Below are 13,905 nucleotides of genomic sequence, written 5' to 3'. Positions count from 1 at the left end.
GAGCTCCCTCCAAAGATTTTCGATTGGGTTCAGGTCTGGAGACTGGCTGGGCCATGCTAGAACCTTGATATGCTTCTTACGGAGCCACTCCTTGGTTTTCCTGGCTGTGTGCTTCGGGTCGTTGTCGTGTTGGAAGACCCAGCCACGACCCATCTTCAATGCTCTGACAGAGGGAAGGAGGTTGTTCCCCAAAATCTCACAATACACGGCCCCAGTCATCCTCTCTTTAATGCAGTGCACTCGTCCTGTCCCATGTGCAGAAAAACACCCCCAAAGCATGATGCTACCACCCCCATGCTTCACAGTAGGGATGGTGTTCTTCGGATTGTACTCTTCATTCTTCTTCCTCCAAACACGCTTATTGGAATTATGACCAAAAAGTTCTATTTTGGTCTCATCTGACCATAAAACTTTCTCCCATGACTCCTCTGTATCATCCAAATGGTCATATGCAAACTTAAGACGGGCCTTGACATGTGCTGGTTTAAGCAGGGGAACCTTTCGTGCCATGCATGATTTCACATCATGACGTCTTAGTGTATTACCTACAGTAACCTTGGAAACGGTGGTCCCAGCTCTTTTCAGGTCATTGACCAAGTCCTGTCGTGTAGTTCTGGGCTGATTCCTCACCTTTCTTAGAATCATTGAGACCCCACGAGGTGATATCTTGCATGGGGCTCCACTCCGATTGAGATTGACCGTCATGTTTAGCTTCTTCCATTTTCTAATGATAGCTCCAACAGTGGACCTTTTTTCACCAAGCTGCTTGGTAATTGCTCCGTAGCCCTTTCCAGCCTTGTGGAGGTGTACAATTTTGTCTCTGGTGTCTTTGGACAGCTCTTTGGTCTTCGCCATGTTACAAGTTAAAGTCTTACTGATTGTATGGGGTGGACAGGTGTCTTTATGCAGCTAACGACCTCAAACAGGTGCATCTGATTCAGGATGATACATGGAGTGCAGGTGGACTTCTAATGGGCAGACTAACAGGTCTTTCAGGGTCAGAATTCTAGATGATACACAGGTGTTCAAATACTTATTTGCAGCTGTATCACACAAATAAATTGTTAAAAAATCATGCATTGTGATTTCTGGATTTTTCTTTTTAGTTTATCTCTCTCACAGTGGACATGCACCTACGATGAAAATTTCAGACCCCTCCATGATTTCTAAGTGGGAGAAATAGCAAAATAGCAGGGTGTTCAAATACTTATTTTCTTCACTGTATGTATCGATGTCGTGTTGTCAAGTTTGGATTAGCCGATTTGTTGACTCATTTTGTTGCTACAAATATGATTTAGCCTGTGTTTTATTCGAATCCCAGTCATGGCCGACCAATGAAAAGGCATAAAAGACAAATAAAGTCTCTGTACGGATTAGCTTGATATGGGATGGATACCAAATGTGCCGCATCGCCCACCCCCCCCCTGCTGCTGAGGAAGGCGAACAACGCAGGAAGTGCACTTAAAGGGAAATTTCACCAGGTTATTTGACCCCAACAGAGGTGAAATGTCCCTTTCGGAGTACTGGAACCTCATCGGAACCTGTCAGTATTTTCCCAGGAGTATTTTCTCCCGCTTGTGTATTTCTGTTTTCATCTTTAATTCATGGCGTTCAGCAGTTTTCGGTGTCACATGATGAGCGACGTGTAGCCAATGGGCACCAGGCCCTCTCTGTCGCCCTGACGACAGCGGATCCAGTCTTGGTCGACGCCCCCCAAGACTACCAGCTCCTCCCCCTTGCAGAAGCTGAGCTCCGAGCCCGTCCCGGCGTGGTCGCACAGCGTTCGCACCGACCTGGGGGCCGACAGCCAAGGAGGAGGCGTGTGCAGTGTGAGCCGAGGAAAGGCGGGCGATGACATGGTTACACATTTTATGGCAGGAAGTGAGGAAGGATATCGAGGAAGGCTTCCGATTTGTTATTTTCAATGTTGTAGAAATAAAATCAGCTAGCATGTGGGCGCTAACGATGCACGTAACGGGCCACACCTATTTCGACTACAACGCCAGCTAAGTCCTCCTAGCATAAGTGACCTGTGTACAAACCAAGCTGCAGCCTCTTGTTATTGTAGCAGCTAACAAGAAGCACTATTTTCCTGGCGTAGTGACACAGCGCCTCCGCCAAGAGGTAACGGGCCTGCTCCAAAACAATGCCGCAGGTCGCCAATCATGTGCTCCACCTGTCACAATCATATCATGGCGACTTGCTCCACGGCCCAGCTGGTCTGGGGCGTCTGGATAAAAAAGTTGGTACCGATGCAGGATTCGTTAGCGCTAGCGATGCTACGTCGGTTGTGATGCAACCTCTCGGAGCAATGTCCGCCTTGGCGAGCTCCACATGGAAATAGGTGTGTCCCATGATGTGCATCGTTAGCTCCCGCATGCTAACTGTTTTCACGTCAGGATTGTGGATTATTCCAAAAATAATCAAAATTCCAAAGAGTGTAGTTTTTGTAAAAGTACCTGTGAGATTTGGGTCTGTCCGCCATCTCCAGCGTGTCAGGCGCTCCTCCGTCTGACGAGGTCTGGCACGCTTCCCGCGACTCCAGCGTCTTCCTCGACATCGGGGCCGGAGTGCTGCTCACCATTCGGGTCAGCGCCGTGACACCGGGGGCCAGCCACTGAGATGGCCGCCTGGATGCAGACACGTGAGGGCCGTCACTTCGGCCCCTGGAATGAGGTCTACGGTGTGGAGCTCACCTGCTCGATGACGCGTGACCCACGGGACTGTTGGGGCTTTTGGGGGCGGCGCCGAAGAGGCGACCCAGACCCCAGGGAACCTGAGTGACAAAGCTGACGGGGGCAAAGTCGCCGCCCGCCTGGTCTCGGTGATCCGGCGGAACGGTCCTCCCGGCCGACGGGTTCAGCTCGGCCAGGTTCTGGCTCAGTCGACCCCCCCAGCGCATCACAGCCCCCCAACCCTGCTGGATCGCCTGTCAATCATATATGAAGGCAATGTGTGTCAGCAAGTACTGGGGGGCGGGGTCCAACAACAGGAAGTCAGTACCTGTCCGGCCTGCTGAGCAAGACTCTCCTCTTCAAGATTCGGAGGCGGGAGTTCACCGATCCTTTTCTCCTGGACCCACATCAGCTGCGGACTGGTGTGGCTCAGAGTGGGGGGAGTTTTGCCATCGCTGGACTCCACGGACCCTCCACTGCTTGGAGTAGCCGCTGAAGCTACCTGATGGTCTACAAAGTCCACCTCCGACAGGCTCTCCGTATACGGGCCGCCTCTTGTCCCAGGCCGCGACGCCTTCGGCCCTGCGTCCTGACCGGTCCGCTTCGGAGCGGGGCCGTGGGGGTCCAGGTGGTGGTGCTGGAAAAGCAGGTCCAGGTTGAAGGTCAGCAGGCTGAGAGGCTGCAGCACGAGGAGCAGTTCGTCGAACAGAGGCTGGCAGGCGGTCAGCGACAGACGCATGAAGGAGGTCGGGCGGTAGGAGGTGTCCAGGACGTCTGGGCGTCAACACGGCACAGTCATGGTACTCACAAGACGGTACTTTGTGAAGCGGTACTGCAGTTCTTCTTTGTCAAAACAACTACTGCGAGTGTTAACGTGAACGTGAACTTACCACGGCAAGACTGAACGTGAGACACCCAGAAGTCGAGCTGCTTTGAACTGCAAAAACACAAAAGTGGATTTATAGATAAACAATTCCGTAAACATGGCTGCCGACGACTTACTTGAGTAATCCGAGCAGGAAAGCATTGAAGCGGTGTTTGTTCTGCTTCAGCTGAGGCAGCTCTCCGACTCGAGCTTGAAGGTTGAACAAGGCTTGGGTTTTAGGTCCTGGATGATGAGTGGTGAAAAAAAACGGGTGAGAAAACATCCGCACAAAGGAAAGAGGAGACACTAGAACTCTCCCTACCAGGCCGGGTCGAAGCCTGCACCAGGCTCCAGGCTGAAGTTGGCCTTCTGCCTGCGATCAGGTCGCTCTGGTGGGGCTTGAGGCCGTCCGTCAGCAGGCTGTGCAGGGCGGGGCAGAGGCACTGCAGCACCAGACGACCCAGCGATGGATTTACGGTGCTGTCTCCCGATAAGGCCTGAAAGACCGAGGAAGACCAGGGTGGATGACGGGGGTCTTATTCGGTTGGTATTTGTAGTCCAGTATTCTATATGTTTGTCACCGGTCCTCCTAGCGCCTCGTGACACCACAAATTCTCTTTTGTTCCCATTTTTTTCCGTTGCCATAGTTACCTATAGTGCCTCTTTATCTTTTCTTACCCTGTTCCGTGTCTGGAATTCTTACCCGGAAAAGTCGTAAGTCTCCTAAAATAAGCTTTTCCGCATCCTAATTTCGCCATCAGTTGATTTCTCATACTATGACTTTTAAAAAAATGTCTTTAATATCAACTTTATGCAATTAAAATTTTATTTTTAGGCATAATATGTTACTTTTGTAAAATTATGACTTTCTCAGTTTTTTTTCTTACATATTGTAAAATTACTGATTTTTTCAACATAACTTTTTCCACATTTTACAAAAATGACAACTTTTGTTTTTCATAGTAGTACTTTAAATTATTTTTCCACAAATTACACTTGTAAAATTATGACTTTTTTTCCTTAGAGTCCCACTTTTTGTCTCAATATTTTGACTTTATTGTAAAAAAAAGTAATCTTATTTTTGCTGCTTTTTTAACATAACTTTTCCTGCAAAATAATTTTCCAAAATTGCTGGCGATTTTTGTTGTTTTCCTGCTAAATCAACTTTTTAGAATGCGCTGCGGGCCGCACTTTGAACACCCCTGATGTAGGAGCATTGATACAGTGGACCCCTGTTATGTAGACGCCCCTCAATGGCTGACTTAAACGGACATTTTCTAATACGTACAAATGAAATAACAAGTCATAAACATAAAAAGTCATAAGAAGTCTTGGTAAGATGCTCGATGTCAATGACTTGTACTCTCAAATATACAATCAAAATACTATCAAAAGATAGATTATACTATCAAAAGATGGAGAGCAAAGCCAAAGCAGGTACTGACCTTCTGAACCACCGTCCGAGAAGAACTAAACTGAGCCAAGATGGCCTCCACTGCCACGCTGACCGCACTGACGAGAGCTGGAGGAGGAACAGCAGTGGGCGGTCAATAAAAAGCCGTACGGGACTACACGCTAACACAGAACCCCCCCCTTCCCCGTACCTCTCTTTTCCAGCAGGTGCAGCGAGGACAGGCCGAGACCTCTCATCGGATGCGGCACATCTTCACCCATCCAGGATGCCTCGCCTCGCTGCGCGGCTCCGCCGAACGACACGCTGCGGACAGCTGGAAGTGGCAGCAGGACAAATTAAAAAAAAAAAAAAAAAATAGGAATGACTTAGAGGAATCCAAACATAAATTCAACAAGCGCAAAAGAAACATTCTAACTAAAAGTGTTAGTACTGGAGAGCCATAAGCGATGACGTGGAGGAAAGGCAGGAGGAAGCAGATGGTACGACGGATGACTAACTGGGACTGAGCACATCCTGTGATTATTAGCTTTATATACCGTCTTCTTCTATTCTTTGGGTCCACATGAAAAGTGTCCACTAGATTCATACTCCATATCAGCGCTGAGCCTGTTTACTTACACAAAGACTGACTGGCTTAGTACACAAGTCATGTCTTTTATTATTCTTTTATTTAACCCTATGCTAAATCGTATAAAATGTTTTGTGTAGCCAAAAAAAAACGGGTCGTAAATGGCCCCCGGGCTGCACTTTGGACACCTCTGCCTTTAAGTAAGCTACACCACAGTAACACTAAGGGTGAGTAGTTTTACTTGACTTTAGTTTTATTTACTTTTACCATTTCTCATCCATTGGTGAACCTATTGTCAATTAAATCTTTTATGAGGCCGACAGTTTGACCCTGGAACGGACCAATTTCATTTCCAGTCCTGTCACGCTCAAAGGAGGAAGACGCTGGGGGGGTTTTAATGGCCCAGATTCTACTTGGCTTGTCTTTTTGTGTGTTTGTTTCAATACACAAGCGTGCGGCAGAGGATGCAGCAACCATGTCTCCTGTCCAACAGTTAGACAAAGACAGACGGACGGAGAAGGGACATAAGGGACTCTATAGGGACACTATTTTGCAGCTTCAAAAAGGACATTAGAGATGAGATGCGTTCGGATTATTCACACAAAGTATGAAATAAATATGAAAACAATCCAGGAACAGAGAAAGACAAAGACAAAGCGAGACGAGAAGAGAAAGAGATCTTACTGGCCACGCGAGGCTGCCGTGACGCCTGGTAGAGTTTTGGGGGCAAAGGGGGGGCATGGGCGGGTATAGGAGGGTAAAGGTTAGGGCAGTAAGGGGGAGCGGCCAGGGCGGGCAGTGTGTACGAGCGGGGGAAAAGCGGCGAGCTGAGGTCGGAGCCCGCCCCTGAACGCTGAGGAGGAGAGAGGGCTCCTACTGGGGAGAGGCGAGGAGGGGAGCCCCCATGCAGCGGGCAGTTCTTGGAGCGGTGCAGGTAGTAGGTGGGCAGGGGGGGAAGCTCTTTGAAGGTCCTGGTCTGGTTCGTGTCGTGGTCTGTTGCTTTCTTTGGATTGCGTGGATAAGTCATCATGACATCTATGTTCTTATACGGCGTGGTGCAGCCTGGTGCAGCAATCGTGACGGCGATGCTGGGCTGATCACCGCGGTGGAGGGAGTCCAGATTAGACTGGGAGTCCCAACCGTCATTTATTCTGTAATCACTGAAAATTTGTTTTGTGGCGTTCCCACCGTTGTCAGGGTCTAAACCATAACGGAACACAGAATCGGCCTCAGCTTGAGCCCACTCAAGGTCTAAAGACTCTCTGCCTAAATGGGCGTGCGGCTGGGAATTTATAAGGACGTGACCAGGGTGACAGGAAACAGGAGCGTTATGCAGGAAGTAGGGCTGGGGGGGCTGGGTAAGGGACAGTGGCGGGGAGGAAACTGCTTATAGGAGGCGGCAGGAGTGCACAAACAATGGAGAATGGGATTGGATACGTGACAAGTAAGAAATGCGGTAAATAAATGGGAAGGAGAGAGAAATGCAGAGAATGTTAGTGTCTGTTGAGGAAAAAAAAATTGAGTTCAGCACAGCAAAGAAACACACACATTAAAACAATACACCGTATACTAGTAAACAGCTACAGCACATTGATATTGTATGGAAGTAAATGATTTATGAAAAGCATTTCATAGACACAGTCCAACTGTCAATCAACAGTGACGTTGCAGATTTTTCTGTCAAGCACAAACAATCTACCTTTGAATCTACCTTTGTACTTTTACGCAGTCACCGTGAATCATCTCATTACCGTCTCCTCCATTTGTTTACATGTATTTTGACTCCTCCTCGACACTAGCACGACACACGCCGAGTCATCTGTCATATGGAGAAGTTTTCTTACGTATTTCGGCAAAATAAAAGTACGCGTTACTACAGGACATAGGCGAACGCCGCCACAATTCTTAACACAATTATTTGTGATGTGAAAAGCAAGAAAATACGCTTCACGTTCAACGATAAATCGTTTCGACTGAGGTGACCAGTTAAAAACAGAAAACTCTTCCTGTTTTTCTGACTTGTTGCTTGTGATTGGAAGCTTTTAAGCCCCGCCCCTACGACTCTTAAAGACGTACACACAAAGCAAGCTTAGCTTGGGGCTTTGATTTATATTCCTTTGAGTCTGACGTTTATTAGACTTTTAGCACGAATTCCGCAGTATTTATGGACGCAAAAGCAATAATTGTTAAGACAAAATTGTTTAACATTGTGGAAAGACATGAAATAGCTGGAAGCTCAACAATACAGTAAAACCTGCGCCTGTTAGACACGTGTTGCTGGTGATTGGACGTCTGTTTTAAGTCCCGCCCCTATTGTTCTTAAAGGTGCACACACACATCAACTCATTGCTTTGTTAAACGTTTGATAAATGCTACTGCAATTAGTAAGCTTGTAATTGTTAAGAATGTATTGTTTAATATGGTAGGAAGACATGTGGATTGAAGCATTGTTTTCTTTTCAGTTGCAACAGCGCCGCATGAGATAAGTAACCTGATCTGAGCTATATGTGAGCCCCCCTGGGGAGAGGAGAGGCTGGGTAGACAGGAGGAGGAAAAATACACAGTCCAGACCTCCCCAAAGTGATGGGTTTTAAAATGGCTAAAGCAATTCAGCTATGACAGATTATACTTTGTGAGTTGGCATAAGGAGACAAGGAGCTCAGAGGACTTTAACGAGCGAGCCAATGAATAATTAAATAAGGCAGTGATGACATCACACTCTGAGACCTGGAAAACTGGCTGATAAAATGTCCAATCTTCTCCTCACATGACTTTTAGTCATCCAGTTATCACTTTAAATTCTGAATATTATCATTTGACAAACACAGCATACCTCTTTGTGACTCATGCTCATCCTCCATCTTGTCACTCTTGTTTTTCTACTGCATTGTGTCCATAAATGACTTTACACCTACATATATGTTGTTTTTTTCCACTTTGAATTGCAAATATACTGCATTTTAGTATTATTAGTGCATCCTAAATTATGATTATTAACGTACAAAAAGAAGTGTTGTTGACTCTTGCAGACAACCTTATGACCACTAATTTTGCTTAGAACTTGTTTTTTAGGTCTAGTCTTGTAAGTTAGTTCATTATAATTATAATGTCATTTGGCTTATTATCATTAAATTAACAAAACACTGACTATGACCGTATTTTCCTTGGAATTTTTAAATTTCCAAACCCCTCAAGCAAGCTTATTGTTGTATATTCCGAGTGCAGGCGGTCCACATAACCTTGAAAAAAAATGTCTTCTCACCAGCCGTTCTCGAGTCAAGGGTCCTCCCTCCGTCGGCTTGTCCTCGCACCTCCGCCTCATCGTCTTCCCGCCGTTCCTTCTCCCGCTTCGCGTCCTCACGCTCCCACTCTCTGCTCATCGTCCAGAGGCTGCTGTCGCTGATGGAGAACCCCATCTTGTCGCTTCTTTTCCCGCTCTCCTGGTCTGCCCGCTGGAGCATCTCCTTCAGCGCCGCCATGGAGGTGAGGGCCGGGGGCGGCTGCATGAACAGGGCCTGAGCTTGGGAGGTGTACTCCCACTGGCTGCCCCCGCTGCCCTCCTTCTCCCGTCTCCACTTCAGGTTGTACAGTATGTCCGGGTCGGGCGTGATGACCGTGGGATCCGGGTCCGGTTCCATGATGACCCTGGTCGCGGGGGCGCCACTCTTGCCGCGGTGGCGGAGCTCTTTGAAGCTGGTGACCTTTGGTGGCGGGGGGGTCTTCTTTGCCGTTTCTTTATGAGGTTTTCTCATTTCGGGGGTCTGAGGCGGGGCGTCCCCGTCGGGGGTGAATGCTATGAGCCAATCAAAGCGTTCGGGCTGGGCAGAGTTAGCCTTTAGGGTGCTGACTTTGAGGGGTGGCACACTCGGGGGTATTGGGGGCAGGGGGCGAGGAGGAGGGGGAGGGGCAGGCGAATGGAGCGCCTTGCCCGCATAGCGGCAGGACTCGACGTTACTGAGCTTGGCGTCATACGTGGTGCTGAAGCTGGTGCTGTAGTACGCGTCTGACGTCAGATTGGCGTTCTTCCTCCTTCTTCTCGCCATCTCAGAGAACGAGGTGGTTCTCTGGGCTTCTGTCTTCACTTCCTCTGGAAAAACCGCCTCTGGGTCCCTCACCGGTTTGCTTTTGCCGCTCCATCCATCCTCCTCTGTTAGTCTGAACTCCACCGGTTCTCCGTCAACGTCCTCCAAAGTCCCGACGCAGTCGCCGAGCTCCGGGCTCAGCTTGAGGAGCTCCGCCTGAGTCAACCCCGCAAGCATTAAAAGCTTCCGGATCTCCACATCCAGAGCATGGAAGGAAGGCGGAGGAGGCAGGGCAGGCGGAGGGACACTCGGTGGAGGCAGAGAAGAAGACATGACCGGCGGAGGCGGCAAAGGAGGGGGCCGTGTAGTCGGAGGCGGTAAGGACAGCGGGGTCTTTTCCTGTTCCACTTGGAGGGCGGCGAGGCGCTGTGCCTCCTTCCTGGCCAGGTGTCGCCTTCGAGGCGGTGGGATGGGCGGAGTCGGGGTGGGGACGGAGGGAGAGGAAGCGGTGTAAAGTGTGAGGTACGGGACGGGTTTCGACATGGGGAGGGGCGGGATGGACGGTGGTGACAGAGGCAAAGGTTTCTCGGCGCGGAAGGTGGAGAACGTGGGCGAGGAGGAGTTGGGAGAGAAGGTGGACAGGGTGGGGGGCGTGGTCAGGGCCATGGAGGTGGTCTCCCGGCTGATATTGATGTAGGTGTGGAGGTCGGAGTTGACGCTGGCGTGGCGTGCCGGGGGTTTGGGCGGTCGAGGCGGTGGCTCAGCAGGGGACGGCGTAAGGGAGTCCGGAGCGAGCGGGTCATCGCAGTCCGACGGAGCGTTGAGGTCGACCCCTGCGTCGGAGAACTCCTGAGAGTCTCCCATGAACCCCCCTCTGGTTTTATACAACTTCCATCCGATGTCGATGTTTCCCATTTCATCCATGACGTCCGAGAGATCCCGTTCTTCCAGATCTCCCAGATCAAAGCCCTTCTCGTGGAGTCTGGCGATGTAGAAGAGTTTTACTTCCCTGTTGACCTTCTCCAAGCGATCCAGGTGATCCAAGCGATCCCTTAAGACATCCCAATTCTGCTCACCCTCCAAATCCCAGCGGGCCACTTGGATCACCTGGCTGAAGCGTTCCATTTTCCCAAACTCGCCGACCGACTCCAGGAAGTCGAGCAAACCCAGCTTTGTTGCTTCAGCATCGCCTCTGACGCCCAAATAGTCTGGAGACGGGGTGTCCAGGGCGGAGGGGTAGCCCTCATCTGGGGATGAAATGGGGGTATGGGACTTGGCGGAGAAGTGGCCCCGGCCGAGCGGCAAGGCGGGGAGCGACCGTGCAGGCGGCTGACTTTCAGGAGAAGAATCCTTGATGGACGGCTTTTGGGATGCGTACGGATCAGCGCAGTCTGATTCCAGATCAGAGCAGGAGCTGATGGAAGTGGAGGAGGACGAGGTAGAAGAGGAGAGCGAGAACTCCAGGAGGGACGGCGGGCAGTCGCAGCACGAGGGAACGAGAGTGTCATCGTCGTCGTCGTCATCGCGATCGCCATCGTCCTCGTCGTCGATATCGATGTCACCACTGCTGCTCTCGTCGTCGTCTTCCTCTGATTTGGCGTCTTTCTTATCATCATCTACTTTGGCGTCATCGCCGGCGGCGAGCTGCGGCACAGGCTCCGGGACGGGGGCCTCCACTTGAGTGGGCGGCTCCTTGGCACCCGTCCCGTCTGGTCTCAGCGGCACGACGGCCGGAGGCGGCGGAGGAAGCTGCAGTTGATGCCTGAGAGAAACGGTGTTGTTGTTGTTGTGGTTATGGTTGAACATGCTGTTGTTGTCCTGCGGCGAGCGCCCGTCGCAGCACAGACACGGGAGGCTGGGCTCGTTGCAGTTGGGGTCCAGAGGGAGAGCGGCGGGAGGCGGCGGGAGAAGAGATGCCATTTGGGTTGCCGCGGAGGCACGGACGCTCTTGGGTTTGGGTTTAGTCGATTTGGAGGCGGCGGCGCTCGCTTTTTGAGGACCAAAGCGACTTTGGCTTAGCGGCGCCCGAGGCTGCACCGCCGGCCTGGTCCTGGGGGGGGCGACGGGACCTCTCGTCACGCGTCGAGGCGAGGCCGAAGTGATGGTGTTCATGTTTTTATCCTCCTTCTGAACACCGCGAGACCTCGGCCCGGCCAAGGTGGCGGGCCGCCTGCTGACATCGAAGCGGCGTGGCTTGGCGGGCTGAGCGGAGCAGCTGGACGACTGCATTGTGGCGATGGGGGGCTTTTTGGAAAAGATCAAACGCTGATATTTTGGTTGCTATAGAAACTGATTCCAATGACGATGCGGTGTGATGATCACATGTTGATGTGGCTGCCGAGAATCTGAAACAACAAAAGAGAAACGTGGTGACTCCTGACGCAAAAATCTGCCTTCACGGTGACAATAACGATATCGACGATATTATCATTTATGATAATGAATTAAATGTTTATTATTGTGCTTCTAATTTGCAAAGGCGCACAACTTCACAGCATCTTACCAATTTTGTCATATACTGTATATATGATTAAACAAGAACATTTAAAAAATGAGAAAAAAGAGCAATAACTTTACAAGCAAAATAGTAAGAGAGTAATATTAACATAATATTCAGAGGAAAATTGCATAAACTTCAAATATTAATGGCAAAAAAGTAGCAAAATGAAAAAAAAGTATACATTTTAGGAACATTTGGCAGGGTATACGTTATAATGATATGAATATTATAAGAATAAAGTCACATTAGTATGAGGAAAAAAAAGTCAAATATTTCAAAAAATATTTCCAAAAAAAAAAAACTGGAAAAAAATATTTTTTTTGCTGTTTTTTGCAGATTTTTTTGTACCGTTTTTTTGGCTATTTCCACTTTTCCCAGTTCTAATTCAGGATGTGTTTACTTCAATTGGACACGCCTTCACCTAAATAATTACAACAGTCTCTTTTATTGCAAATATTGATCCAAAATCTGGGAAGAACGTCTAGCAACTTTTTTTTTTTAATGTTTTTTTTTTTGCCATTTACTCACAATACCATACACCCCTCCCTCCCAACAACAGCAATCTCATTACCAAATTTTTTTGTACCGTTTTTTGGCTATTTCCACTTTTCCCAGTTCTAATTCAGGATGTGTTTACTTCAATTGCCGGAATATGCCGTGGGAATATTCAGTACAAAACGCAAATGGGCCCGTATGTGTCCACACTTTGGACATCCCTGTCTTCAGGAACTCAAGATGGTGTCTTATGAATAAAATCGCATCCGAGTAAGAATGTCAATCATTATCATCTTCATCATCATCTGTTCATGCTTCCCAGTTCCAGCCTGTCTCCCATCCGTGAGCGTCCGTCCTCCTCCCTCCACGGTGTTTGTAACGAAGCACGCCTTGAGGCTCCGAGCTTGAAGTGGAGCATAAAATAATGAGTCAATCGAGGCTGCATGAGAAAACGCTATTGCTCATCCCTGCACCGCCTGCCTGCCCTTCACGTCACCGGAATATCAATCACACGGCGGGGCCTCCTTCTCGGCTCTTGTCCTTTCCTTTCCTTTCCTTTCACCCCGACGACACCGGCAGGCTCCTCGGATTCATGGTGACACGTCATTTGGAGCCGTGTACCGGATTTAGTCTGCACGTATCGATCCAAAATGATGGAGACTGGGAGGAGAAGATGGGAGGAGGACGAGGAGGGCTGCTATCCGCATCGCCCTGGTCTGAAGGCCCAACCGTTTTTATTGCCGTTTTACTCCCAAATGAGGTGAGAATGAAGCATATTGGCAGTAAAAGGTGGGCAGCCATGAGAACGGGAAGACATTTAACGTCATAAGAAAGTCGGTGGGACTGAGACACACGGAATCGATCACCAAGGTATGTGTGAACACAAACACATTAAAAATGATATATTATATGATATAATATGGTAGCAAACTCACGTTTAGGCGCAGGAAGGTTCCGTCCATCTCGTCGTCCCAGTGAGCCTCACGGTGCTTCTCTCCCGGACGGGAACACAATCGTTACCAGCATCTCGCGAGCATCTCCGAACGACGGCCGAGATTTAACGAACCGAAAAAGGAGGAGCCGAACAGGAGGTCACGTGGCCGGCGCTGGGTCTGGCGAGCGTCCGTCACGTGACTCCCGCACGGGCCGTACCACCGCCACACTTTGCCTCGTCATGGCGCCTCAATAACCCCTTTCACATATTTGGGAAAATTATTGGAAAATTATGTGAGGGAACAAGTTATATATGGGAATACATTTCAAAGTACAGGACATGAATTAATGTAGTTATGAAATAAAAACATAACGAACATATATATATATATATATATGAATGATGATAGTAACAATAGGCTAATACATACTA

The 13,905-nt window shown here is 49.2% G+C and overlaps 1 protein-coding gene across 2 annotated transcripts; it reads right to left on the bottom strand.

Moving 5' to 3' along the window:
• Positions 1 to 1,212: 1,212 nt before the first annotated feature.
• rusc1 (RUN and SH3 domain containing 1) lies at positions 1,213 to 13,604 on the bottom strand. 2 transcript variants are annotated; one of them, XM_058083467.2, is made up of 12 exons: positions 13,475 to 13,604; positions 8,785 to 11,889; positions 6,207 to 6,905; positions 5,145 to 5,267; positions 4,986 to 5,062; positions 3,863 to 4,037; positions 3,678 to 3,783; positions 3,566 to 3,612; positions 3,004 to 3,449; positions 2,697 to 2,929; positions 2,460 to 2,630; positions 1,213 to 1,793 (listed from the first exon to the last, which is right to left on the bottom strand). In XM_058083467.2, exons 2-12 carry the CDS (start codon positions 11,771 to 11,773, stop codon positions 1,628 to 1,630), a joined length of 5,232 nt encoding a protein of 1,743 aa, XP_057939450.2. In that variant the 5' UTR covers positions 11,774 to 11,889; positions 13,475 to 13,604; the 3' UTR covers positions 1,213 to 1,627. The 2 variants fall into 2 exon arrangements, with proteins under 2 accessions (XP_057939450.2, XP_057939451.2); XM_058083468.2 differs by lacking the exon at positions 6,207 to 6,905.
• Positions 13,605 to 13,905: the final 301 nt, after the last annotated feature.

This window comes from Doryrhamphus excisus, linkage group LG17, assembly GCF_037039965.1.
Source record: "Doryrhamphus excisus strain RoL-2023G ecotype Guam linkage group LG17, RoL_Dexc_Guam_v1.1, whole genome shotgun sequence".
In the NCBI taxonomy this organism is placed as follows: Eukaryota; Metazoa; Chordata; class Actinopteri; order Syngnathiformes; family Syngnathidae; genus Doryrhamphus; species Doryrhamphus excisus.
The sequence above is the reverse complement of the archived record's forward strand: the minus strand, read 5'-3'. Positions and strand labels throughout refer to the sequence as shown.

What these genes read in the sequence shown, in the direction of transcription:
- rusc1 (XM_058083467.2), bottom strand. Translation starts at nt 11,773, where the DNA reads ATGCAGTCGTCCAGCTGCTCCGCTCAGCCCGCCAAGCCACGCCGCTTC. An exon ending in GCAGGCTTCGACCCGGCCTG is followed by an intron (nt 3,784 to 3,862) that starts GTAGGGAGAGTT and finishes CTCATCATCCAG; the next exon opens with GACCTAAAACCCAAGCCTTG. An exon ending in TTCCTGCTCGGATTACTCAA is followed by an intron (nt 3,613 to 3,677) that starts GTAAGTCGTCGG and finishes GTGTTTTTGCAG; the next exon opens with TTCAAAGCAGCTCGACTTCT.